Genomic DNA, 27,890 nt, shown 5'->3' with positions numbered 1-27,890 from the left:
GGAAGCAGAGTTGTAGGGGGGCTCGGGGGCAGCGGGGCTGGCCAGGGGAGATCAGGAGAGAGGTGCCTGGTGGGAAGCAGAGCTGGTCAGGGGGGTCGGGGCAGTGGGGCTGGCCAGGGGAGATGGGGGAGGGGCGGCTGGTGGGAAGCAGACCTGGTCAGTGGGTAGGGGGTTGGGCGCAGCGGGGCTGGCCGGTGGAAATCAGGGGAGGGGTGGCTGGTGGGAAGCTGAGCTGGATGGGGGAGTTGGGGGCAGTGGGGCTGCACGCGGGAGATAGGGAGGAGGAGAACTGGCCGATTCCTCCGGTTTCCCGAGCAACACCAGATAACTCCAGCTAGTTCATCTAATAATCTAATAATCATCATATGCTATCTATCTATCTATCTATCTATCTATCTATCTATCTATCTATCTATCTATCTATCTATCTATCTATCTATCTATCTATCTATCCCCACACACCCCCTCTATCTATCTGTCTGTCTGTCTGTCTGTCTGTCTGTCTATCTATCTATCCCCAAGTTTTCTCTCTTTCTTGAACAAAAAGAGATGTGTTTTTAAAATTCTTTGGAGCCGGCTGAGGACGTAATCTGCTTGATTTCCTCCAGAATCTTCTTCTGGTTTTTGGATACATTCGTCTTTGCTTTGGCGAGGAGTTCTTTGATATCTTCCTTTGCGTAGAACTTATTTTCGGTGGCAAACTTGACTCTGGAGTCCTGTATCTCATTTGCTCCTATAAGATGTGGGGACGTGCAGAAGAGAGAAGAATGGTTTTGTTTGGACACTTCTCCGGCACCCAACAGCACAAAACCACGTACCCGAAGAGGTGGGGGAGCAACTCCTGCTGTTTTCATAGAATCACGGAAATGTGGGGCTGAAAAGGAGCTTGGGAGACATCTCTTCCAGCATCCTGCGCTGAGGCAGGACCAACTGAATCTAGGCCAACCCTGAAGGGTGGTTCTCCAACCTGTTCCTAAACCATCTCTTGGGGATTCCCCTACATGCCCTGGACGGCATTCCACAGCAAAACTACCCGGGATGTTAAAAAGGTTTTCCTAGGTTTTCCCCCCCACAAAAATAAACAAACAAACAAAGATGTGACTGGAGAACTAGTGACGTTATCATCTCTCTATGTATTTTAGAGAGTTTGTATATTTGTCCGCCTGTCTGAGAGTCCATCCAGCTGTCTGTGAGTCTGTGTGTTCAGGAATTCCTCCTAAATTATAAGAGTTAGGATCCCCAAATGTGGTTGGCAGCTTCCTCTCACCCTAACTTAACACAAGATCAGGGTTTGGTTGTGCCAGGACAATGGAAAATGCCTAGAATGGGGTTGTTTTCCCTAACACAGAAAGGGAGGGGCCTGAGAGTGTTACCTCAGTTTGTGTGTTTATTGGTTGTGTGGAGGGGAAATTGTGAAGTAGTGTGTTATGAGTCCTGATTAAACCAGACTAAGGCAGTTGGTTCGAACCATCTATCTTAGTTCGAACCAAGGAAGTTTGCCAGTTGGAAGTTTCCCGCCTTTCCAAATTGCACATGGTATCAGTGCTCTGCACCCCATTCTAATTCTTTGCACTCGGTACTAAATGTTGTGCACACGACTCAAATTGCTCTGCACTCGGCTCAAAAGAGCTGCACATGGTTCAGAATTTATGCACCCCACCCGCAAAAGAGTGCGCTCAGCACCTTTGGAATCTTCCCGCCGGAGAGTCCTAAAATACCCCAGTTCAGTAGCGGTTCGGGTTCCCTTTTTCTTGTTGGGTTCCTGATTGCGTTTGGTTCTGTAGAATGTCTCTCTGTGGTGGCGTAAATGGTAGAATGAGTGAGATGGGTTCTCTGTGAGCTTAGTCAGTGTAGTGTTTGTGTGAGTGTGGTGGGTTCTATTTTTGGGTTTTTTATGCCTGTGGAGAATTCCTGGGTGAAAACCCTTTGGATCCCATTGGATTATTACCGGAGAGCGGAAAGCCTTCAACTTATAGTCCATATCCTATCCATCATCAAACCAGAGGGTCTGATCCTGAAGTGACATCGAGGGATCCCCTCACTGTTCCTCTGCCATGGCTTGCAGCTAACCAAGGCATAGAGGTCGTGAGCGCCTCAGCTGTTCTAGGCCACGTGAATGTGATGTAGAGTCCTATTGTTTAAGGGTCTTTACGATCTACTTTGTCTTCGGGGATAGGGAGGATTAGAGAGTTATTATTACGTGCTGTTCTGTATTTTAAATTTATAATATATGGTTTGGCCCTAAACTGAGACTAAGAGTTTTATTTGGTAAACCACGCGCCGGTGATAGATACGGCCACAAGTAATCAGCCTCAGGCGATCCCTTCTTCTGGGACTTGGGATATTTACCATCTGCACTACAAGTCAGGGCGCGTCCAATTAGGGTTTTAAATTAACCGTTACTGTGTCCCAGGATAACAAGAGCGGAGACAGGTTTTGACCACAGGGGGCAGCGAGCGCAGGGGAGAGCTACACTGCAGAGTGACCACAGGGCAGCGGCCGCACCAGGCACTGAGTGGCCAGCTGGGGTCGGTGTTCTCCATGCCGCAGGCCACCAGCCTGGGTAAGTGGCCTCCTGCCCCCAAATCCCTCCCCAGCTTTCGGCCACAGTGCCAGAAGAGGGGGGCCACTGGCCAACAGCCCCTTCAAGCAGCAGTGCTGCCCCCCTCAGGAGCTGCTGATTGGAGGGGGTGGCCAGCAAAGCCCCATCCCACCATGGGGAGTCACCCGGGGGGACCAGCCAGCCCAGCCCCACCCAGCCCCGCACCTTCCACTAGCAAAGACCTGCCAAAGTAGCACAGTCCTGGACTTTTGGAGGAGCTGCCATTGGAATAGTCCCATGGGCAGCCTCAGTGCCACGGACAGCCCCAGTAACCCTCCCCCATGACCTCTGAGCCCCATGACCTGAGATCTCCCTTCCCCATCCTGAATCTTGCCCTCAGCCCTCCCCCCACTTCCCACCCCCTGCTCTGACTCCTGCACCCCCACCCTCTGCCCTGAGCCCCCCATACCTTCTAGACACCTGCCCTGACTCCTTCTCTGAGCCCACCCACTCCTGCCTTGATTCCTGCACCCCCACAGCCCTAGTCCCCTGCCCTGAAGGACCCAGCAACGCCAGGAAATCGTCTAGCATTTGTCAGAACACAGGCTCCGGGCCTGATCCTGATGGCCTCTGCTCAGCACTTCCTCCTGCACTCAGGGGAGGCAGAGGACTGTCTCCCTTCCCCCGTTCACACCTCTGGAAGCCTGGGATGGAACAGCAGAGTCTGGTGGCTCCTCTGTGATTCCCAGAGCGATTCTGTCATGGCGGTGGCTAACCCAGCAATCAGACACCTAGTCCCTGGGGAATCCACCCCGCAGAATTGCAGAAGAACATGAGCACGACTCACTTACCAGAGCAGTTTTCCGTGTTGAAGAGTGGGAAGTGCATGACGGTGGGACCTGTCTTTTCCTTGAAGACGTAGCAACCAGAGGGCTTGTCTCGATCTTTCTTGTCAAACTTTTGGCCATCTACCAGGGGAAATGTGATCACATTTGCCAGACAATACTCAGACGCGCCCGTGATGGTCTGGGGAGGAGGGAAAAGAGATTGTAAAATAAACCGTCAGCATTTCCACTCGCACCGTGTGATCCCGCTAATGTGGCAAGGCTAGAGCGTTAGAGGTGCACCTAACCTGAGAGACACAAGCATTCCAAGGAGACTCTATGGAACTGACTGACAGGACCTCCCCTGAAGACCAGGCATGACCCGATTGCCACACCTGTGCAGCCAGAATCGTTGTATAACAGCACTTATAGAATGTCTGTTGGATTCAAAACCTCCTGGACTATTGTCACAAAGAGGAGGGAGAAAAATTGTTCCCCTTGGCCTCTGAGGACAGGACAAGAAGCGATGGGCTGAAACTGCAGCAAGGGAGGTTTAGTTGGACATTGGGAAAAACTTCCTACCTGTCAGGGGGGTGAAACACTGGAATAAATTGCCTGGGGAGGTTGTGGAATCTCCATCACTGGAGATATTGAAGAGCAGCTTGGAGAGACACCTGTCAGGGATGGTCTAGATGGTGCTGGGTCCTGCTGTGAGGGCAGGGGACTGGACTTGATGACCTCTTGAGGTCCCTGCCAGTTCTAGTGCTCTAGGGATCTATGGTTTATGACCTGATCTATCCCAGTTCAGGCTTTGGGTGACATCACATAAATTATAGATGTTACCTGAAAGGGATCCCCCGAGCTGAAGTCGAAGGAGAGGATCAGTTTCACGTTCCTCTGTGGGCGCAACACCAGGGGGTAGGCGGAGTTGTTAGCAAGGCCGGCGTCGATCAAGTAGATTAATTCTTCATTGGTCAAGCCAGTGGTTTGGGCGTCATCTGCGAAAAATGCATCCAGGTCTTGTTTTCAGGTGAGAATTAAACTCCTCCTGGGATTTCCTAAGGCCTTGTCAGAAATAAGGACCAACAACTATCCTGCTTCTGTGCTAACTTAACAGTCTAAAGCCTTGTCTATGCTGGCATGTTTGTCACCAAAAACTGCCTTTTGTTGAGAAACTAATGAGAGCAACTTTTGTCAGGAAAAGCACCCAGTTTTTCAACAAAAAACTTCCACTCCCATGAGAGACTTTTGTCTTTTCCCTTCCCTTTATCGCCAACAAGGAGCTAGCTGTTTGTTTTGTCGAGAGAACTGCCTTCCACCAGTATCCCACAGATGGCTCTGCTCAGTGTTTTGTGATCTCTGCTGGCCTGCAGACCAGCACCCCTCCCCCTTCAAAGCTCTGGGAAGTGTCTGACAGCTGAGTGAACGGCTCCCTTTGGGGAACAAACAAAGAGCAAATCATTGGGGTGCTCCTGTTCTGCCCAGCTAGGAACCCAGCGGCAGGCCGGCTGCTGCTGTCAGGGGAGGACTGAAGAGATGTCTGGGCTTCCTTGACATGCCTCAGCATGGAGAGCTGCCAGAGCTATGAGGGAATCCCTAGAAGCACAGGGATCAGCTCTGCCTTCCCACCTTACTGCTGTGCAGGATGCTTACCCACAATGCTTTGCTCTATCTGTCAACGGGAAAGCTAGCCATGTGAAAAGGAAAAACCAACAATGGGAGTCAGAAAAACCAGTCTGACCAGTTTTCACGTTTGCCTGTGGACAGCATCTTTGTCTCCAAACATTCTCTGTGTTGATACAGCCTAAGAGCCGCAGTCTGGCAGCCATCCTGCCCTGCTCCAGGTCACCGGCGCTGATGCCTGGCCTCTGATGCTGCTTTCAACCCTCAACACCGACCCCGGGCTTTTCACACCAGCTCAGGCTAGGCATGACTCCTGCTCCAACTACTAGGCATTAGGGGTGCCAGATGCTTTAACAAAAAAAAAAACACTCCTGGAAAAAAATTCTGTTGTGCAAACAAAAGTCGCTGTGCTTTTAAATTCCCACGCTCCTCGCTCCCCCCGCCCTTGCCAGATGCAGCAGGGGAAAAATGTCCCTGCCAGCCTTTCCTCTGAAGAAAACAGAAAATACCCAACGTTTTACATGTCCGGTATTTTCTGGGTTTATTTACCAGACGGAAGGCACAATTACCAAACTGTCCAGGCAAAAACTGCACATCTGGCAACCCTACGTAGGCAGGGCTGCCCCATCCTGGTCATTGACAAGCCCCCTCATTCCAAGCGAAATGAGTAGGAGTTAGGTGCCGAACGTGCTTGGATGCAGCGCCTAAATACCTTTAACAATCTGGGCCCAGGTGTCTAACTCCCATTAACCCTCCATGTCTATTGATATCTGTAGGCACCAGAACCGTGCCCGGAGGTTCCTTGAAAACCCTCAACTCCAAAATTGAGAATTAGCCTCCAAACTGGCTCAGCAGCTTGTGGGCATCGTCCATAAATAGGGATTCGAACCAGGGGTTGGTCAGTTTCCATCCGCACAGAACCCAGCTGCCTTATTCGGAAGATCTGACGTATTCTGACCCATACTAACGCCCAGCGTTGACCCTGGCTCCCAGCTGCCAATTGCCTGTCCACATACCCTGCCCCCCGCATGTTCCTTTCAGTTTCCACGTGGAGTCCCTTTTATTTACATCTCAGAAACACTCAGAAAGGCAACGGGAGCTGGTCAAAAAAGAAAAATATCTGCTCCACCACCAAAAACATGAGTTGAGATTTCAAAGTTGTTTCAATTGCACCGTTTGTTTCCTGTTTCTCGTGAGCGAGATTTCATTGCAAGACTTTGCTGGAAAATCATACTAGAGTTCTGGTTTGGTTTTTGGTTTGGGTTTTTTGTGTGAAAATGTTGATTTTCAAAAACAATCTTTTCCCACTCAGAATAAAACTAGTATTTTTGACACACATGGGCCAGCGGTCTCCTGCTTTAACGAGGATGGGGAACGCTTTGAAATTTCATTCTAATAAAACCAGGCAAATAACATTTCCACCCCAGCTCTCAGGAGAATGCAAAACAAACAAAGCCAAATATTCAGAAAGGTTTGCTGGCACCAAAAGAAGGAATTCCCTTTTTACCGCCCTTCTCTTCTCTCTCTGGAGCGCAGGAACATCCAGACATCTGTGATCCCTACTGTAGCCCTCACTGACCTTGCCCTGTGGCCTAGACACGATCGTTGTGTGGTTTGGCATCTCAGTTCGCCTTCAGTAACATGGAAATAAAAACATTTCTTGGCCTTGCCAGCTGTTCATAGCTGTCAACAGGCACTCGAGTTGTATGGCCACAGAAAGGGGGTCGTAGGGAGGTCACGAGAGACCGAATTTGTGAGACGTTTCATGACGTTATCTTCACGGAGCTTTCAGGGCTACAAGAATGCTGCCCCTCCCCCAGGCCTTCCCCAGATCTCTCCCGCCCCTGCATCCGACCCTCTGCTGCCCACAGTCATGGTGCCACAGGAGTCGGGCCCCACGTGGAAAGGGCCGGTCCAATGGAGGGTGCTCACCGCTTTTGTACAGGAAGTTCTGGGTGGTGCCCCACATCCAGGTGAGGAAGCAGTATGGGAGTTTACACAAGAGACACGCCACGCTCCATATGAATTCTGGGGAGGCAAGAGCAAGGGGAGGAACGTCAATTCAAAGAAAAAGCTGGGAGGACTCTGTGGACACATTCATCCCTTCCCCCCATGGATGGCAGTCGGTGGGGGTGGGGCAGAGATGGGGGTTTGTTGATCCAAAGGCCACCGGGTTGCTTAGTGCAGAGTAACCGATCTGAACTCAGCGCTTTGGGATGAAGTCCTCCCCCTCCCCCGCAAGAGGCGTTTCTTTGCATTCCCATGGCTATGGGATGGGGAGCGGGTGAGAAAAGAGCAGCATTCGGGAGAGGGGCTCGCTGTGTGAGCAGTGACCAGACGGGGCCGAAAACTGCTTGGGGTCAGGGGGAACTCGCAGGGAGAGGGTCTTTTCCCAGAGAAACTGAAAATGTAAATTCCCTTCCCCAGGAAACAATCGTCTCTGCCCAGCTTCAGCCCCATGGGGGGAAATGGGGTGGGTCAGAACAAACGGTGATGGGACTTTTCAGCTTAGAAAAGAGAATCATAGAACCACGGGTTTGGAAGAGACCTCAAGAGTCATCAAGTCCAGCCCCCTGCCCAAGGCAGGACCAACCCAACTCAACCATCCCAGCCAGGGCTTGGTCAAGCCGGGATTTAAACACCTCTAGGGATGGAGATTCCACCCCCTCCCTACGAAACCCAGCCCAGCACTTCCCCGCCCACCTAGGGAAAGAGTTTTTCCCAGAGGTAGTAAAATCATGACAGATATAGAGAAAGTGAATAAGGAAAAGTTATTTAGTTGTTTCCATAACATAAGAACTAGGGGTCACCAAATGAAATGAATAGGTAGCAGGTTTCAAACAAACAGCAGGAAGGTTTTTTCAAGTGGTGCACAGTCAACCTGTGGAACTCCTTGCTAGAATGAATTGCCCAGGGAGATTGTGGAATTTCTATTACTGGAAATATTGAAGAGAAGAAGAGGCAGACACCTGTCAGGGATGGTCTAGATGGTGCTTGGTCCTGCCGTGAAGCCAGGGGACTGGACTTGATGACCTCTCAAGGTCCCTTCCAGTGCTAATTTTCTGTGATTCTATGAATCTTTGTTTCTTATCCTTTAACCAGATAGCAGTGATAATCACTTTTTATTTTTAACCTCTTAATGTGAGGGGGAAACCAGTGGAAGAAAGAACTGAAATGCTGAATTACACGGGGAAATAGTGAAATGACCAATTTTCTCCCTTTTAGACACATCTGGTCCTTTGCTTCTGCATCTGAAGCAGGAATTTGGAAATCTGGAAACCCGTCTAAGTAACCAACGTTTCTAAAAGACTTGCCTGCAGCTTTCTGTTCACATTCCCAGATTAAGTTAACGATCTTCACTAATCCTTCTGGCATGATATTCCACAGGAATGAAGCCTCCTCACAGTTCCTCAGATGAGGATTTCTGATGCCTTCTTCTGCATAAATAATGGGTGGAGTGAGCTTAGATGGGAGATAAGTCAGAGAAGGCTCATTGGATCCCTTTCAGGCCACAGGGATGTTCAAAGAGGGCTAAGGCTAATTTCCTTGGGCCCTTTTGAAAACCTGAGCCTGTGTGTAACAGGAACAGACACAGAAATTTGTGGGAATACTGGCAAACACACAGAGATTGTCAGCATGCAGCAATGCTTTCATTCATTCATTCATTCATTCATTCATTCATTCATTCATTCATTCATTCATTCAGCAATTCATTCATTCAGCAATTCATTCACTGAAAGCAATACATGACATTGGACATTATCTACAGCACAACAGGCACTAGGCTTTGAGAATCCCGTCCTACATGATTAGACACAGGAACAGGCAGTAAATCTAATCCCGCCGATCCACTTGCCTCTGTGGGTTTCCATTAGCTCCTTGAAGAATTCCTCGCAGTCTTTCCCAGTTGAGCAGTGCATGTGGAGATGCAGGAAGATGATGACGCCCCGGCAGTGGCAACAGGAATGATCAGTACCTGGACAGAACGGGAACATAATGTGGCCACCAGGCTGCGGTTAATCTGGGTGGCCCGGCGCGCGCAGAGGGGAAAGTCTGATGTCGCCAGACCCCGTGTAGGGTCAGAGCCGTGGTTGCTGAATGTGTCTGTACGTGGTACATCAGGCACACCCGTGGGAGGAGGAGTGTAATGGTTAGAGCTCCCCTCCCCCTGACACCAGGCTTACGGCGCCAGCCACCTGGGGCAGACCAGGGCAGTACGTCGGGACAGCGATGTAGTAAATTCAGGATAACCCTGCTCCATCAGCGAAGATAAACATTCGGCTGCGTGCATTTTTGTTGGCTCCCTCAGTGCCGGCTCAGTGCAGGGAGCCAGCAAATAGACGTCACAGGAGCCCCCAAAGGCCACAGACTCTGATAAAATACCGAGCCAGGTTTATTATGGAACAAAGTACATTAATAGTCGTCGGCAGCAAACAGCCTCCAAGCCCCGATGTGTTTCAACCCATGACAATGGACTTGGCTGGATCACTAGTATGGGTTTCACTATCACCCTGGATCACTAGTATGGGTTTCACTATCACCCCCCAGGCCGGCCAAAGAGCGAAGCTGAATGGCCCCTACATTGATGGATGATTGCAAAGGTGCTCAGACTCCTTTTTCCTAACAGGAATCAAAATAAAGAAATGAAGAATAAATGCTTTTTAAAAACGATGTAAAATGATTTACTTTCCTGGCATTCCTCTTCAACACGAATGGGCACAATGCTGAAAGGCCGCTATTTTACCGGAGGAATGAGGATCACTTTTTGCTTTTACCTCTTAAAGTGTGTGGGGGGGGTGGAGGGGGAGAGGGGAATTGAAGAAAGAACTAAAACACTCAAAATGATGAATTATGCAGGGAAATAGTGAAATGACCATTTTTTCTCCCATGTGAGACACATCTGGTGCTTTGTCTCCCACATCTGGAGGAATCATTTGGAAAATCCAGATGCTGTCTGTCTTTGGAACGCCCCATCTGAGGGTACGTCTAGACTACAGGGTTTTGTCGACAGAAGTTTTGTTGACAGATACTGTCGACAAAGCTTCTGTCGACAAAGAGCGTCTAGACTACAGCCAGTTCTGTTGACAAAGCAAGCCGCTTTGTTGACATAACAGTGTGGATGCAAAGGACAGTGTAGATGCAATAATGCCTTCTATCGACAGAACTCTGTCAACAAAAGGCGTTATTCCTCGTAGAATGAGGTTTACATACGTCGACAAAACTGCTGAGTTTTGTCGACGTTATTTCAACATAACGCAAAGGCAGTGTGGACGCAGGTATAGTTTTGTCAACAAAAGTCCACTTTTGTCGACCATACCCTGTAGTCTAGACACACCCTGAGAGACAGCAGAGTCTGTAAGACTCACCTTCAAGTTCAGTTTTAAAACCTGTGATGAGATCAGTGAACCCTGCCTTTCTATCTTCCCACGTCTTTGGACTCCAGGTCATATGCACCTCACAGCACTTCTGGTAGGATTTCTTGCTGTTGTTGTTATCTGTTCAGAGAATGGGCAAAGTTAGCTTAGATATGAGATAAGCAATGGAAGGCTCATTCAACATGCTCTGGAGCACATTCATTCATTCAACATTTCATTCACCCCATTCACACACTCATTTCATTCATTCATTCATTCAGCAATTCACTCACTCCATTCACCCACTCCCTCACTTCATTCATTCAGCAATTCACTCATAGCAATTCATGCTATCGGACATTACCTAAGGCGCCAAAGGAAGGAGACTTTGGACCCCATTTGAAAATCCCAGTTTACATCATTAGACACAGGGGGGGGGGGGTAAATCTAGCCCCGCTGATCCACTTGCCTTTCAGCACTTCCTTTAGCTCCCCGAAGACTTCCTCGCAGTCTTCCCCAGCTAAGCCTCGTTTGTAAAGCTCCAGGAGGAGGCCAGCGCCCCGGCAATGGTCAGAAGGAGAGTGAGGAGCTGGAAGGAACGAGGACATGATGTGGCCAGAAGGCTGCTGTTAATCCTGGTGGTCCCATGGGCACAGAGGGGAAAGTCTGATGTTGCCAGACCCCAGAGTCCCTTGGGTACCAGGATGCAACAGCCCATGGAGGTCAGAGCCCTGGTTGCTGAGTGTGTCTGTACGTGGTACATCAGGCACACTCGTGGGAGGAGAAGTGTAATGGTTAGAGCTCCCCTTCCCCTGACTCCTGGCTTACAGCGCCAGCCACCAGGGCAGCTCCCAGTTGCATTTATTGTATGAAAATTGGGATTTCAGCCAGTGCTGCTTGATGCAGACCGAGCTTTGAGGAGCTCATGTGATGTGCCTGGTGTAAATGCAGCCACCATGAATAGCCACCCCCACACCCTGCATCTGGTCCTGGATCCTCAGCTCTATGGGAAATGTTCCCTTCCTCGGCGAGGTGGCAGCGGTGAAGACGTAACCACAGCCCCGCTGCCAGACCTGCCATCGCTGGGTTTCCCAGAGTTCCCAGCGGTGACGGGAAGGGAGGGATTCCCCGCACAGGCTCAGCTGTGAGCTCGGTTGGGTTCGGCGGCTGAGCCCGCTCTAGGGAGGGAATTTGTGCACGGTGGGATCAATCCACGTACTGCCGAGAACCACAGAACCTGAGAGACCTCGCTGGCCTCCTGGAAGATGCAAACAGCTCATTCGAACCATCTAATTGCCCTGCCTGCCAAAATGTTCAGTCCTCCTCACCTGTCCACCTCATTATTCAGCACCCTGTTGAGTTTGCCCCCCAGCTCACTTGCATCGGGTTTAAATTTCTCTTCATCGCCCATAACTCCACCCCCCGGCAGATGCTCAGGGTCCCCGTGTCAGAAACTCAACCGGGCGTTTGACAGCAATGGCGGGTAGATAACTTGCAGCTCACTCTACTCTGCCAATGCGCAGTGACTGGATCTCCCCAGGGAAAGGTTCTTCCCACTGCGGACACTCAGTGCATCTCAAGAATTCTGTTCCATTGGATACATGTTCTGTGGCGGGCAGACGTTAATAACTGGACTTCGGGATTAGGGCTGGTCATGACTTCCCAGCAGGCCTGGCGATACTTTCCTAACAGCATTTTCTGCATTAAAAACTACAAGCTGATCACCACCAAATGAAATTAATGGGTAGCAGGTTTAAAACTAATCAAAGAAAGTTTTTCTTCACACAGCACATAGTCAACCTGTGGAACTCCTCGCCAGAGGAGGCTGTGAAGGCTAGGACTATAACAGAGTTTAAAGAGAAGCTAGATAATTTCATGGAGGTTAGGTCCATAAAAGGCTATTAGCCAGGGGATAGAAATGGTGTCCCTGGCCTCTGTTTGTCAGAGGCTGGAGAAGGATGGCAGGAGACAAATCGCTTGATCATTGTCTTTGGTCCACCCTCTCTGGGGCACCTGGTGCTGGCCACTGTTGGCAGACAGGATACTGGGCTAGATGGACCTTTGGTCTGACCCAGTACGGCCGTTCTTATGTTCTTATGTAAACTTTCCACAAGAAACAGTTAATTTTGACAAGCTTTTGGAATGGATGAATTTTGGTGGCAATTTGGAACATGCTGATTTTGAGGACTTTTATCCAATCTACCCTCAAATATCTCTTATGATGGAGACTCCACAACCTCTCAAAGGCCAGCCCCTAGTGAGATTTGAACTCACAACCCCTAGTTTGACAGGACTACAGAGTCTACCTCACCATAGCGCCCTCAAACTGGAACGGACCTTGAGCAGTTCTCAGGCTTAAGAAAAACCAGCCACAAATGCAATGACCCACCTGTTTCAAAATGTGCATCTTGCCATTCTTTCCACAGACTTCTGATTTTTTCCATAATAAGATCTCAGAAAAGAAAAACAAAACACAGGCATTAGGGGTATGTCTAGACTACATGGGCACCGCACTGTGCTGGCTCAGCTGATTGTTGGCACAGCGTGGCAGTCAAGATGTGGATCGGTTGACAGGGGAAGCCTTTATCAACTGCTTCTGTAAGCCTTGTTCCACGAGGCATAAGTGATCAGTCAACAAAGGCTTCCCCTGTTAACCGATCCGCATCTTGACTAGCACGCTGTGCCGGCAATCAGCTGAGCTGGCACAGTGTGGCGGCCATTTTTATTTTATTATTAAATCCCCGCTTCATTGACTATGTCGGGTAGCCTATTTTACATGCCTCTGTCAACAGAGGCATGTAGTCTAGACATACCCTAGGAGTTGTTTCTCACAGCTAATATGAGTTAGTGAACCGTGTAATCTAGGAAATCTCGTTCGGGGTTTGAAATGTGACGTGGAGTCATTTTTTTCATTAAGAGTTGGGCTTGTGTTCGATCAAGGTGTCCAGGACCTGATTTTGATCTGGCTTCTGCTGGTGTAACTCGGGAGGACAGCAGGCAAGAGAACAGAATTTCTACCTCGTGGGAAATTTTGGACATTCTGAAATTTGTTTTCATCTCAAACAGGAGTTCAACAAAAGTCAAAATTTCAAAAGACCTTGGTGAACTGAAATGGAAATATTCCAGCTCTGAATGCTCAAAATCATGCTGTTGCTAATGCAGTGACTGGTGGCAGGGGACAATGTCACTGGGATGAATGGTAAGGAACTGGGACCGTTGCTACAGAATGGTGGGGTAGCTCTTCCACAAGGGACCTGTTTCAACTCAACAGATGGCCCAACCCTACCTCCAATAGGCAGAAATGTCAGTACCTTGTATATATTTGAGGTTTCCTTCTATGCAGCCAGGGGCACTTCCCCAGAGACCTGAAAATAAAAAGGAAAAGACCTGATTTGCCTCAGTGGAGTGACGATGGCATCAAGGCCCTCCCGAGATGGTGGACCATTGGTAGAAAAGTCCAGGGGGCACTGGAAGATCAACTTCCGATGGGCTATGTGCTTTTGCAACTTGGTTCACTCATTAGATCATGACTGAAATTGGTTATTTTAAGTAGAGGTGGGCAAACGTTTTCCCGTGTAGTGACAGATGGCAGAACGAGGAGCAATGGTCTCAAGTTGCAGTGGGGAAGGTCTAGGTTGGAGATTGGGAAAAACTATTTCATTAGGAGGAGGTGAAGCGCTGGGCTGGGTTCCCTAGGGAGGGGGTGGAATCTGCATCCCTAAAGGTGTTTAAGTCCCAGTTTGACCAAGCCCTGGCTGGGTTGATTGAGTTGGGATTGGTCCTGCTTTGGGCAGGGGCCTGGACTTGATGACTCCTGAGGTCTCTCCCAGCTCTGGGAGTCTCTCATTTTTTGAATCAGCAAATGTTATGTTTTCTTAAAACTGATTCTATGAAAAGGACCATCGGAAAGAGGAGGAGACAACAGTGCGATGGGGTGAACGTGGCCTGGCGTTTTCCTTCTGACCCTTCTCAAGGGGAGGGGAACTCGTGCGAATGCGCCTCTGAACTCTGGGTCTCCGCTGGCCACGGACAGGAACTGGGAGCGGGGTGCGGAGGAAGTGGAGGGAGGGGTGTGTTAGAGGGACGTCGGTCAGTGGGACAGGGTGGGGAATGGTGGCCAAGGACTCCCCATGGACTTTGGAGGGAGAGATTCTTTTGTGGTCAGAAGTTCTCAAATCCCAACAGTGGGGTTTTCTCTGCTCGACACCAGCTGGGTACATGGGAGAGGGGACGTTTTGCTTTTGAGCTGCACCCAGGGGTGCTGTGTAACGTTCAGGGTGAAGACTCAGGCCTGTTCTCTGTTATATTGTACAACAGGAGCCCCAGGTATTGTACCGAGCCCTTCCCGCTGCCAACCCCCCCCCGGCAGAGCGGTTTCATCTCGCTCAGCTGGGAATCAAGGGACTTTGCGACTCACCTTGCAAGTAGCCGATGGATTTCTCTTCCTTCTGTTTTGTCAAAGTCCCATTCTGGAATATGCTTCCCAAGACCGTAGTGCTCACAAATGCCCCCGGGACAGGGAAGCCAGACTCGTGGGGGGTGAATTCAAACCAGATCCCTAGGAAATATAGACAGGGAAAGAGCATGAGAAAGTGAGAACGGCCAGGTGGGGTCTGACCAACAGCCCATCCAGCCCAGGGTCCTGTCGGCCCACAGTGACCGGTTCCAGGTGCCCCAGAGGGAATGAACAGAACAGGGACCATCACATGATCCCTCCCCTGTTGCCGATTCCCAGCCCCTGACAAACAGAGGCCAGGGACCCCTCCCTGCCCATCCTGGGTAATAGCCATTGATGGACCCGTCCTCCAGGAATGTATCTAGCTATTTTTTGAACCCTGCTAAAGTCCTGGTCTTCACAACATCCTCTGGCAAGGAGTTCCACGGGTTGGCTGCGTGCTGCATGAAGAAAAACTTCCTTTGGTTTGTTTTAAACCTGCTGCCTACTAATTTCATTGGGTGACCCCTAGTTGTGACGTTACGGGAACAAACAAATACCTTTTCCTTATTCACTTTGTCCACACCAGCTCTCTCATATCCCCCTTAGTCTCCTCTTCTCTAAGCTGAAAAGTCCAAGTCTTTTTAATCTCTCTTCACATGGCTCCCGTTCCAAATTCCTAACCATTTTGATTTCTCTTTTCTGAAACTTCTCCAAGTGGTGTGTAAAATGGCCCCTTTGAAGTGCCAACTTTTTGTTCCCTTTTTATCTGAGGGCAATCAGTTCTCAATCCAACTTCTCCTCCGATCTATTTGCTCCATTCAATTTTTCAGTCTCTTCTTTCATCCAAGGTCATTTTCATTCCATTTTCTCCTGTGACCACCTCCTCCTAGTGCTTCCCTCCTAAGCCATCATGTGCTGTCCTTGCATAGTGGGCTCCCCCTTTACCAACCCATCCCTCACGCCAAAGAAAGGTAGAAAGGGAAAACTCGTCATAACGAGTCAAATCTAAAAACGATACATTTAACGGTAAAGCCGATCGAAAAGGGAAAAACAACGAGACGTTTTCTGAAGTTTCTCACCTTTTCCTTTTTCAGAAAGTTTCTCTTCTTAAATACATTGAGTCATTTATCAAAAATGTATTTAATAGACATTTGCTTTGTTTTCAAAGTCACTGATGAAATAATCATGGGAAATTTTCATTTTTTTTACAATTTTTTTTTGACAATGAAGAACATCAATAACCATTTTGGTAAAGGAGGTAATGAAACTTAAGGAGAGAGACAGGAGAGGTGTATGGAAAAAATCCATATTTCTTTACCTGGCCTTGTTTCACATTTTTTAATACGTTTGCTCTTTTCTATTGCTGCATAGATGGGGTAAGGGTTAGTCCCTTTTGTGGAGGCATCCGTGTGTTGAGATAACTTGGTCAGATCATGCTGAAAAGGTGAGAATTAATTAGTGCTGAAAGAGAAGAGTTTTGGTGATGTTCCCAGAAATTCTGTCCCTTGCTATACATTGAACCCCTCTAGTCCGGCACACTTTCTACTGTTGCAACACATTTGTTTAAACAACTTAATCATAGCCAGGCGGGCGATGAAATTTTTGAGTGTAAAAAGTACAAAAGCAATCGAGCGCTGTAAAACTTAAAACAAAAATTCAGTTTTCTCCAAATTAGAATCATAGGACCATAGAGCTGGAAGAGACCTCAGAAGGTCATCAAGTCCAGCCCCCTGCTCTAGGCAGGACCAGTTCTGTTGACGTACCCCCCCCCCAACCTGCTCTCGAGTACCCCTGAGGGTGCTCGTACCCCTGGTTGAGAAACATTGCCTTAGAACATGTCTATGCTGGAGAAAAAAAGGTTTGCTTAGCTGTTAACACGATAAGAATATCGGTGTATTTGGAGTGGCAGAGTGGAGGTGAGTCTCCTCCTTGTAAGAATTACACTTCCCGCTCCATTACTTAAGTTCCAATGAAATTACTAGGAATTAGGGAGTGGTAAATCCAGGCGAAACATTTCTTTCTGAGTAGTAAATTCAACCCCTCAAAAATACTTTTGAAGTTCTGAAATTACTTGTGAATTCGGGTCGAATGTAGGTGAATTCTTTCATCTGAGAAAAAAATGCAAATAAAAAGACAAAATGCTTCATTTGGACCTGTTTGAAATGAAACGTTTCAACTTATTGTTTTGAAATGGAATTGTGTTGGAAAGTTTAGCTAACAGGGAAAAAAATCCCAACTCCAAAAATGACCTGAAATTGATCAAAATAGTTTGGGTTAAATAATCTTTCGGAAAAAATTCAATGATGATTTAAAAATGATCAATGCTGAAGAATCCACCATAAAACTTGATACATTTTTCCAATAGTCAATTACTCTCACTGTCAGAAATAGACCTTTTTGAGGCTGAATTTCTCTAACATCAACTCCCAGTCTCTGGACTATGTTAAGCCTTTTTTTGTGTGTGCTAGATTGAAGACTATAATTGAGAATTTCATTCCTTCTAGCTCTTTTTTACATCAATTTACATTTCAGAAAGCCAAGAATTTCGAGATCAGATGCTAGGGTGAGATTGTCATAAACAACCAAAGGGATTCTGTCATCAAATTCCCAAGAGTTTTAATGGGAAATGTGTCTCCAGATCCCTTAAACAGCCTGAAAGGTCTCACTTTAGAACTGTTGAAATACCACAGTGATCTTTCTTTGAGAGCTCCAGGGAAGTGGCTGAGACCTACAAAGTTACCGTGAGGGGTCAGAATGCTTTAAAATGTGAGCAGGAGTTATTCATCCTTCCACTCTCTTATTCCTGAATCTCAAGTACTGGAGAGAGAGAGCGAGAGCGAGAGAGAGCGAGAGAGAGAGAGACTGGATTTACATGCAAACCTACCTTATTCAATACTCTATAGACAAAGAAAGCATCCCAGACATCGGTCAGAGAGAAGAGTTCATCTTCAGCTGCCTGTCTCACCAAATCAAATTCATCTTTTATATGATAGGAAGTCTCGGAAAGTTGTTCACACAGGTCTTTTTCCATGTCCTCTATTTTCTCTGCCCAGTCCTTCTCCTTGTAGAGGGTTGACATGCACCTTGGAATGAACCAAAGAGGGGTGCGGCTGAGACTAAGGACGTAGAATAGGGAACTTCCCTCCCCCTTTTAATCTTCAACCTTCTGTTTCCCATGCAGAGTGATCGTCCTGGCACGTTCTAACAGCGCTATGACATCACACGTAATTCATCCATGGATACTGTCACCATGGCCATTGGGAAATTCATGCCAGTCACAGAAAGAGAGCCAAGACCCTCTGCCGAAAGCCAAGACTGGGGGGAGAGGTAGATACACTGGAGGGTAGCGATCACAGTGACCTAGACACACTGGAGAGTTGGCCCAAAAGAAATCTGATGAGCTTCAACAAGGACAAGTGTAGAGTCCTGCCCTTGGGAGGGAAGAATCCCAAGCATTGTTACAGGCTGGGGACCGACTGGCTAAGCAGCAGTTCAGCTAAAAAAGGCCTGGGGATTATAGTGGAGAAGAAGCTGAGGATGAGTCAACAAGGTGCCCTTGTAGCCAAGAAGGCTAATGGCACATTGGGGTGCATTAGGAGGAGCATTGTCAGCAGATCTAGAGATCTGATTATTCCCCTTTATTCGGCTCTGGGGAGACCACATCTGGAGTGTTGTGTCCAGTTCTGGGTCCCCACTATAGAAAGGATGCAGATGTATTGGAGAGGGTTCAGCGGAGGGCAAACAAACTGATTGCTGCTGTTGATGACCAAAGCTATTAAAAGTAAAGCTTGCTCAGATGGAATATCATAGAATCAGAATCCCAGGGTGGGCAGAGACTTCTGGAGGCACTGAATCCAACCCCCTGCCCAAGGCAGGACCAACCCCAACTCAGCCATCCTAGCCAGGGCTTGGTCAAGCCGGGAATGAAACACCTCTAGGGATGGAGATTCCACCCCCTCCCTAGGGAACCCACCCAAGTGCTTCCACACCCGCCTAGCAAAATAGTTTTTCCTAATATCCAACATAAACCTCCCCCACTGTTCCTCATTCTGCCGTCTGCCACCACTGAGAACAGCCTCTCTCCAGCCTCTTTGGAACCCCCCATCAGGGAGTTGCAGGCCGCTATCAAATCCCCCCTCACTCTTCTCTTCTGCAGACTAAACAAGCTCAAATCCCTCAGCCTCTCCTCATAGGTCATGTGCTCCAGCCCCCGAATCATTTTGGTTGCCCTCCGCTGGACCCTCTCCAATGCGTCCACATCCTTTCTGTAGTGGGGGGCCCAGAACTGGACACAATACTCCAGATGTGGCTTCCCCAGAGCCTTTCTGAAGAGAGGCAGGGGGCTGGAATTGGACTACCCCATGCTCCCTGAGTGTGATGTAGACACACTCCTAGGCACTTCTGAAGATGTCACTCACAATGCATGGAAAATGTTCAGGGCTGACTCATCATAAGAATGTTCCAACTCTACAGGAAAAGTTGCTCGTTTTCCCTTCTACAGACGTGCACCTACCAGGTGGAACCCGACACCCCGCACAGGTACATGACGGCGTCCAGCAGGCCTTGGTTCTTCATCTCCGTCAAGGTTCCCAGAAGGGCGATCATGGCCCGCAGGCCCCCGCCCGATCCTAGCACGGCGATAGTGGGCGTGGTGTTCTGGGAAACGGGAAGAGAAAACGACAAATGAAGGAAGAACGCTGAGGCCTCTCTGGTACTCAGCTCGGGGGCAGATCCTTTCGAGAAAGGGATGAGTGTGAGGGACTAGAGTGCAATGCAGGGTCCTAACTCCCTTTGGTTTCCATTGGTCTTGAAATTTGACTCCAACTTACTAGAGCTCTATACTGTCTCCATGTTTACGACGCTCAATCTCTATGATTCCCGGGAGCCAGTTTGTTTGTATGTTAGAACAAACGTGTCTCATACGAGGTCCATCTCTGTGCCCCCAAAATGTCTGAAGTGCAGGTGGTCACAAAACTATTTTTATTCCTAGAAAATTTGGCTTTCTTGGAGGAACCAAACTGTTCATCAAAAATTAAGGAGGGGAGAGTTCTCCAAATAAAAAAAAAAAACCAAGCTATCCCCCAAATGCCTGTCTACCCTCACAATTGCAAAATGTTGCTGTTGAAATTTAAAGTTTCAAAAGCTTTAATATTTTTTGTCCATAATGGACTTTTTTCACAAAATCACCATTTTTCATCCAAGGGGTCCTGAATGCAAAGGGATGGCCCTCTATAGTGCTATTGCACAAACAGGGTGAGTGAAAACGAGAGATACTGACTCTTGAGCTCCAAAAATATCAAGGTCACTCTCTCTTAGGAAGACTAGTGTGAGGAGGAAGCAGTGAAAGTTTCCTAAGCTGCATCTGCAAGGCCCAAGGACAGGAGACGTCCCTCAGGTATGTCAGGTGTGTAGAGCTCCTTTTCCTCCAGGACCACCACTTCTTAATGCTAGGTAACTCTCCTGGGGGGTTCTCCACAGCTCCACCATGCCAGTAAGAGAATCACCACAGCAGGTAGGCAGCAGTAGTTGGCTTTTACCCTCTGTGTAGTTCAACCAGCAGAGGGCGCTGTGGTGCATGTAGGTTGCATGTTACACAATCCCCATCCATTACTGATCTTAGCAATCTGTCCGTCAAGGGTCAATAGCGCACTCCACCCAGCTCTTTCTCCCTGGGAGTAGCTGAGGGCTGACTACCCCTGGCTCTGCCCTTTCATACCGAGTTCCTCCACCCCTTGCAAGGACTCACGGCCAGTCCCTCCTGCCAGCTCATTTAGGGGCCTACAGAAGCTGGCATCTTCCCAGGCCCCACTATGCCCCGTAGTACACGTTTGAGGGTGCTACCCCTTTCACGGCGGGTATCAGGGCTTTTGTGTCAAGCACCGATGGCCCCAAGTTTGAGCCCTGCCACAGGATGCAAGTTGTGTGTGTCAGTAACCACGGGACACCTCCCTGCGGTTTGGGAACGTCACGTTGCACAGGGAACATCTCCCTCCATGGGGCCTGATGTTTGAGGGATTTCCCCCCACCGTTCCAGGCACCTCCATCCCCCATGTGGGGCATGACAAGCCCTACCTCATGATAGGAAACGTGCAGGGTCTTAAGGCCGGATTTGCAAGGCTCAAAGAGAGGAGATGTCCTCAAATTTGTCAGTTGTGTTTTTAATGCTAGGTAACTCTCCAGGGGAGGGAGAGGTTCCTCACATCTCTACCATGCCAGGTAAGAGTCACCACAGTCAGTAGGCAGCAGTAGTTGGCTTTTACCCTCTGTGCAGTTCAACCAGCAGAGGGCGCTGTGATGCATGTAGGATGCATGTTACACAGTCCCCATTCATGACTGATCTTAGCAATCTGGTGAGTGAATAGCGCCCTCCACCCAGCTCTCTATCCCTGGGAATAGCTGTGTTTATCTGGGACCACGGGCCACCTCCCTGCGGTTTGGGAAATCACATTGCATGGGGAACACGTCCCTCCAGGGATCCCGATGTTTGAGGGAGTTCCTCCCACCGTACCGGGCACCTCCATCCCCAGACGCATGGCTAATATTCCGGACTGTTCCCCTTAGCGCTGTAGGGCATGATGAGGCCTACCTCATCGCAGGAAATGTCCAGGCTCCTCAGGCACTCCAGGACCTTTGCCTTTCTGTTCGCGGTGGCTTCTTTTTCCCCGTTTGAGAGGTCAGAGGAAAATCGGACACTGGTGTCATCCTGCCAAAAATAAAAGTCCAAATATTAAAAGTGTGATCCTTTCAAAGGCTGCCAGGAAGTGGAGATATGCGGGATGGGTGCAGCTAGCGCACCCCCCTCAGAAATTCCCTCTTTATATTTGTACCATGCCTATATCTAGAGACCTCAGCCTAGGTCCCAGGCAGAGCTGGGCCAGTGACAGGTTTTTAAGTTCACTGAAAGTTCTGAGAAATTGGGGGAAGAGGGGTATCAGTTTGAGTTGAACAGAATCCAAAAAATGCAAAACATTTGTTCAAATGGAAAGAACTCGAGTCTGGGTTGAACACAGCAAGTTTCTGTAAGATCAGTAATTTACCGCTCTTGGCTGAGACATTTTCACAGCTTCTTCTAGATTTCCTTGCAGAGATACTTCTCCCTTCGGTGGTGAACAGACTCTTCAAAGAGCGTTGAGGTGGGAGGGCCCAGTCAAAATCTGACACCTGTTTGCTTCTGTAACAATTTCAGGGAAAAGGAGCATTGAACATAGCAACACAGGAAAATTGAGAGGGAATTGCAAAGGCAACTAATGGAGTTAAGAGCCCAAATCCTAGTGGAAGTGTAAAAGAAAACAATCTACCTTCAAGCTTCATTGTTTAGAGGTTCCACTTTCCAAATATAAAAGTAGTATATACCTTGACAGCATTCGTCACAATACAATTTTTGTTTATATTTGGTGGGGGGAAGGTGTTTGTGCTTTGATATATGTATAGAACAATAGTAGGAGATAACACAGGAATATTATGATTTTTTTATTAGATTTAGCTGTCAGCCATTTTGAGAGAAAAAAGGGTGTAATTATTATAGTGTTGGAAGAGGGGAAATGTTTGAGAGAGGAAAAGTAGGAGAGAAGACAGATGGGTTATGGAAGATTTTTGGTTAGGTTTAACCATCAGCCGTTTTGTGAGAAAAAAGTTTATTGTTAATATGCTGGTTGAAGAGGGGTAATTTTTAAGATAAGCTGAGAGAAAAGAGAGACCTTCATGCATTTTTGTTTGAAAAAGAAAGATTGTTGGTTAGGTTTAGAGGATAAATGAAAGAAAGGTATCTAATATATAAAGGAGAATATTTCTATGTTTGTGCGCTAATAACTTGGACACTGTAAGAGCTACCACAACCAAACTTTCCATGGGATAACCTTTCCTCCAGGAAAAGGTTTTAAGTTACTTTTGGACCCCATTGGCCCGATCCCAAGCTGTAAAATTAAAAAATAACCCGCCTTGCTGAAGGGACAGCCCTTCCTACCCCAGGTCACGTGCCCACTGCCTGTGGTCCCCAGCACCATCTGGGACTGGCACTACCCCCATGCTCACAACGGATTGGGCACCCGCCCTGCCCAGCTGGGCTACGGTTATCAGGCAGTCCAAAAAAAAAATACCGGACGCACTTGATTAAGGGCGGGGAAGGGAGAGGAACTGGCCCAGAGGGGAGCAGGGCTGGTCAGTAGGAAGGGGCGGGGCGGGAAGCAGAGCTGGCGGGGGGGTTGAGGGCAGCGGGGCTGGCCGGGGGAGATCGGGGGAGTGGCAGCTGGCAGGAAGCAGAGCTGGTCGGGGGGGGGGGTCCGGGGCAGCGGGGCTGGCCGGGGGAGATCGGGGGAGTGGCAGCTGGCAGGAAGCAGAGCTGGTCGGGGAGGCGGTCGGGGGCAGCGGGGCTGGCCGGGGGATAGAAGGGCATCCGGAGGGAAGCAGAGCTGGTCGGGGAGGCGGTCGGGGGCAGCGGGGCTGGCCGGGGGATAGAAGGGCATCCGGAGGGAAGCAGAGCTGGTCGGGGAGGCGGTCGGGGGCAGCGGGACTGGCCGGGGGATAGAAGGGCATCCGGAGGGAAGCAGAGCTGGTCGGGGAGGCGGTCGGGGGCAGCGGGGCTGGCCGGGGGATAGAAGGGCATCCGGAGGGAAGCAGAGCTGATGGGGGGAGATCGGGGTGGGGGACAGCTGGTGGGAGTGGGGCTGGCCAGGGGAGATTGGGAGGAGGAGAACCAACTGGCAGAAAGCAGGGCTGGCGGGGAAGGAGGGGGAAGCGAATCGTCGGGTGGGGAGTGGCACTGAGCAATGCTGGGTAACTCCAGCTAGTTTTAAATAGAAGACAGAGTTATTTGTTTTATACTTTAGTAAACACAGGCAGAGCCGCCCGGGGGGCAATTTGCCCCAAGCCACAGACCGCACAGGGACCCCCACAAGAATGTCTGAGATCTGAGACTTTTTTTTACGGAAGGGGCCTTGAAATTGCTTTGCCCCAGGCCCCCGAATCCTGTGGGCGGCACTGAGCACAGGCTATTGCCAGTTTTAGAAAAGAAGAAACATTCGGAATAGCCTTAAAAATGGAGGAGAAGTCTGGGTTTAATCACACATACTGGTGTGAGAATCTAGTTTGTGTCAAGATTAGCAAATCTGTGGGAATGTGGGGATTAAAAGGAATAACAAACAATAAAAACAATAGTGAAAAATTCTGCATTTAGTTACACACATGTACATGAGAGTGCAGTTTGTAGTAAAGATCAGTGGAAAACTGGGAATTTAAAAACAATATGGCTACGTCTACATTGGCATGATCTTGCGCAAATACTCTTTAACTCTAGAATTCTTGCGTTAAAGTATTTGCGCAAGAGAGCGTCTACACTGGCATGTGCCTTTGCGCAAGAGCATCCATGCCAGTGTAGACCAATGGTCTCCAACCTTTTTACACCCAAGATCACTTTTTAAGTCTCAGAACAGGTGAAGATCTACCGCCCTGCCCCTTCCTTGAAGCCCCGCCCCTTCCTTGAAGCCCCGCCCTCTCTATTCTCCTGTCCATCACTTGCTATCCTCAGCCCTTATACACTCTGTTAAACAGTTTATTTTTAAATTAAGCAATATATAAAATTAAAATCACATGTTTATAGTTATGAAATAAATGGTCTGTTTTTAATTCATGCTATTTAAATGTCAAATGAAGCATTTACAATTATACATTCTGTTCTCTGCTATTTTGTAAATCTAAAATCAAGTATTGATAATTATATATTTTTTCTTCCAATAACAAAGTCTCAGTGTGACACCTGTGACTGAACAGTATCTGCCAGTGTCTTGAAGTCTGGGCTGTAGTCTGAGATTGCTAGTCATATACAGTCCATCAGATGGGCATCAGTGATCCTGCGCTCAGCCTGGGAAACTTGCTCCAGCACAGCTGGAGCTAGACGCAGCCTCCCAAGGCTGAGCACAGGGCAGCTGGGCTGGAAGGAAGAAAAGCGGCTGCCCGGCCAGCTGGCCATGGTGCTCAGCCCGGGTGCCACCAAGCTCTACGTGGGCAGGCGCAGAGGAGAAGCCGCCGATCAGCTGGAGGGCGGGGCAGCCTCTTTCAGCTGAAAGCCACAGTCAGCTTGCTAGGGTGTTGCAGCCCTCCCGACCTCCCAGCTCCCACCATTCCTCGCAGCTCCTCACCTGTGCTGTTGCTCAGTGAGTAGCTGCTCCTCAAATGAGGAAATCTAATGTAAATGTACTGCTCAGGCACGCAGTTCACAGAGGGCTCAAGAGCTACTCTTAGAGCCCCTGAGATCGACCGGTAGATCGCGATCGACTGGTTGATGACCATGGGTGTAGACACTCTCTTGTGCAAGAAAGCTCTGATGGCCATTTTAACCATCGGGCTTTCTTACTCAAGAAATTCATGTTGCCTGTCTACACTGGCCTCTTGCGCAAGAACAGTTGCGCAAGAGGGCTTATTCCTGAGCGGGAGCGTCATCGTTCTTGCGCAAGAAGCCCTGATTTCACACATCAGAACGTCAGTGTTCTTGTGCAAGAACTCCCCGCCAGCGTAGACAGACAGCATGTTTTTGTGCAAAAGCGGCCTCTTTGGCGCAAGATCATGCCAATGTAGACACAGCCTATAAATATAGAAAAGCTTTAACAATGCGTATAGACACAGTGGAGTTTCTTGCAAAGACGGTGGAAACGATCACTGTTTGCATTAAAAATGAGAGAAAGGGCTTATTCGATAAAGACAGGTTAAGAGAGAACCACTCAGGAAAGCTATAAATATCAATGCTAAGGGGAGGTAAAGAAAGAGCATTTAAAAAGTAATACGACTATTTTCAAATAAATTCAATATGAACAGAAAAAACTATCAAGGTAGGTAAAGAGAGAAGCGTTTAGCAGGAACAAGGATTATTCTAGAAAGGTGAGTTAAGACAAACATTTGAAACCCCTTTCAAACATTAAATCCAAAGGGAGGAGAAGAGGAGGTTTCATTGTATCTCTCTACGTATTTCGGAGTGCCTGCGTCCATCTGTCTGTGCAGGTGAGTATTTGTTGGGAAACTTAAGGCTAGGATCACCTAATGTGGGGTGCAGCTTCCTCTCACCCTAAGGTGAACCAAGACTGGGGTTTGGTTGCGGCAGGACAACGGGAGGTGCCTGGAATGGGATGGGTTTCCGGAGCACGGCAAGGGAGGGGCGCGGAGAGGAGGCGCCATAGCACAGACTCACCACTGGGGGCAGCGATGCTGAAGAGCGACTCCTGGGGGCAGCTGTAGCAGGAGCGCAGGGGCCACCGGGCTGCCCGCCGGAGCTGGCAGTGCTCCCCAGCCCCAGCCCAGGGAAAGAAACCCAGTTCCGGCCAGGACCCCGGCTCAGCCCCCCACCTCGCATGGAGGCAGGGAATGCGTCCCGGCCCCAGCCCTCTCTAGGCCAGGGAGCAGCCCAGCCCCCGCTGCAGCCCCAGCCCTGCCCTGCTGACTTGCACCAGGGGTGGGGAATGAGGCCCAGCTCCACCCCTGTCCTCCAACCTCTGGCTGGGGTGGGGGAAGGCACCCAAGCATGGGCCACAGTCAGGCAAAGTTGCTCGGGTCTCCCTCCCTAGAGCTCAGGCTGGGCCGGGGGAAGCTGGCCCCCTGCCTCAGGCCAGGGCCCAGGAAAGTGGCCTGTGCCCATAGGATGGGGGGGGGGGGGCTGGTAGCCATGGCCCTGCCCAGCCCCCACCAAGATCACAGGTGGGGGAGGTTGGGGCTACGGCCTAGCCCACCCTACCTCCAGAACATAGACAAGGGCAAGGACTGTGGTCTGTCTTAGCCCCCTCACTCCCCCAGAGCATAGAGCTAGGAACTACTGCCCTCCCCACCCCATGCCCACAGCAAATGCCAGGATGGCCAGGAACCCAAGGATCCAGGGGGCTGGGAGCCATGACCTGGCCCAGCACTGCCCCCCCTTCCCCCAGAGAAACCAGAAACTGCCCCACGGCCATCACCCATCAGCCACGGAGGAGACACCAGGGCCACCTGGAGACCTGCCTCTCACCTCTGGACCACCCTTGCCACTATGGGATACCCTAGTTACCCTCCCGCTATCTCCCAGCCTGAGCCCCCCACCCAGCTCCCCCCACCCCTGCCCAGAGCCCCCCACCCAACTCCCCCCACCCCTGCCCAGAGCCCCATCACATGCCCAGCCCTGTGCCCTCCATCCTTACTGTGTGCCCCATCCCCTGCCCTCAGTCCTGCAACCTCCCGCCCCGGCCACAGCCCCCCATACACCAAATCTCCCCCCTCCCAGAACCCACCTCCTTCCCTGACTCCTGTATGGCCCGTTCCCTGCCCTAACCTCCCCACACATCCCTGCCCTGAGCCCCTCCCACTCCTCCAAGCTGCTGCCCTGACTTCTGCACCCCATCCCCTGTCCTGAACCCATTCCCCCTTCCCTGACCCCTACACCCCTCCCCTGCTGCCCTGAGCCCCTCCAGACAGACCCGTACCCTGAGCTCCCCATCTCCACACCTCCCAGCCCCCTGCCTCGAGTCCTGCACCCCCACGCTCTCTTATTCTTATTAAGAGGAATAAGGGACCTTTCGGAAAAGGCTTTATTTTCTGAAAGATCCCCGTCTAGACTGGTGCTTTTTTCTGGCAAAGCCACGAGACAGAGCCATGTTTATACAAATGAAGTGGGGAAAATTTAAATCCCCGCTTCATTTGCAATTCCGACTGGTCTCATCTGCATCCCTTTTCCGGAAAAGGGGTCCAGTGTAGACACAGCCAAGATGTTGCTGAAAAAAAGGGAGTTTTAAAATATTGTCTAAAGCAGAGTGTGGTTTGGTGTCTGTGAAGGCAGGTTACCAGAGAAACACGTCAAAATCGGTGAGGTTTGAACGTAAGGGAAAGCGAAGCGAAGAGTTCTTCTGCGAGATGAAACGAGCTCATGGAAGGAAAAGGGGCCTCGAAGGAGGAGAAAGAGAAATGGTGGAGACGGGATGAGGGTGAAAAAGAGCCAAGTCCTGAAAAGCATCATGGGAGGGAGGGGAAGAGAGAATTAACTTACCCTCGAGGATGTCCTGGAGGAAGACAGAGGCTCTCTGCACCCCAGCAAATTTATACCCCCTTCTGGGCCGGGCCAATCTACGTCTACATCACCATACATTTGAAGAACCAATCAT

General features: G+C 49.6%; 1 protein-coding gene across 1 annotated transcript; it reads right to left on the bottom strand.

The window, feature by feature from the left end:
* Positions 1-244: 244 nt before the first annotated feature.
* On the bottom strand, positions 245-27,890 carry LOC106732453 (cytosolic phospholipase A2 gamma-like). Its single transcript, XM_089774422.1, has 15 exons — positions 27,776-27,890; positions 21,819-21,952; positions 21,368-21,484; positions 19,295-19,437; positions 17,666-17,864; positions 16,100-16,217; positions 14,761-14,901; positions 13,655-13,708; positions 10,813-10,932; positions 10,356-10,484; positions 8,846-8,965; positions 8,304-8,426; positions 4,210-4,364; positions 3,394-3,568; positions 245-733 (listed from the first exon to the last, which is right to left on the bottom strand). The coding sequence occupies exons 2-15, from the start codon at positions 21,834-21,836 to the stop codon at positions 558-560; spliced, it is 1,788 nt and encodes a 595-aa protein (XP_089630548.1). The 5' UTR covers positions 21,837-21,952; positions 27,776-27,890; the 3' UTR covers positions 245-557.

Source organism: Pelodiscus sinensis, chromosome 30 (assembly GCF_052426305.1).
Source record: "Pelodiscus sinensis isolate ZL-2025 chromosome 30, ASM5242630v1, whole genome shotgun sequence".
Classification (NCBI taxonomy): Eukaryota; Metazoa; Chordata; order Testudines; family Trionychidae; genus Pelodiscus; species Pelodiscus sinensis.
Note: the sequence above shows the minus strand (reverse complement) of the source record. Positions and strands in the feature narration are given on the sequence as shown.

Excerpts from the sequence above, each read along its gene's own strand:
- LOC106732453 (XM_089774422.1), bottom strand. Across the intron at positions 14,902-16,099 it reads AAAATGTGAAACAAGGCCAG|GGATCTGGTTTGAATTCACC; the intron begins GTAAAGAAATAT and ends TATATTTCCTAG. Across the intron at positions 13,709-14,760 it reads ATCCATCGGCTACTTGCAAG|GTCTCTGGGGAAGTGCCCCT; the intron begins GTGAGTCGCAAA and ends TTTTATTTTCAG.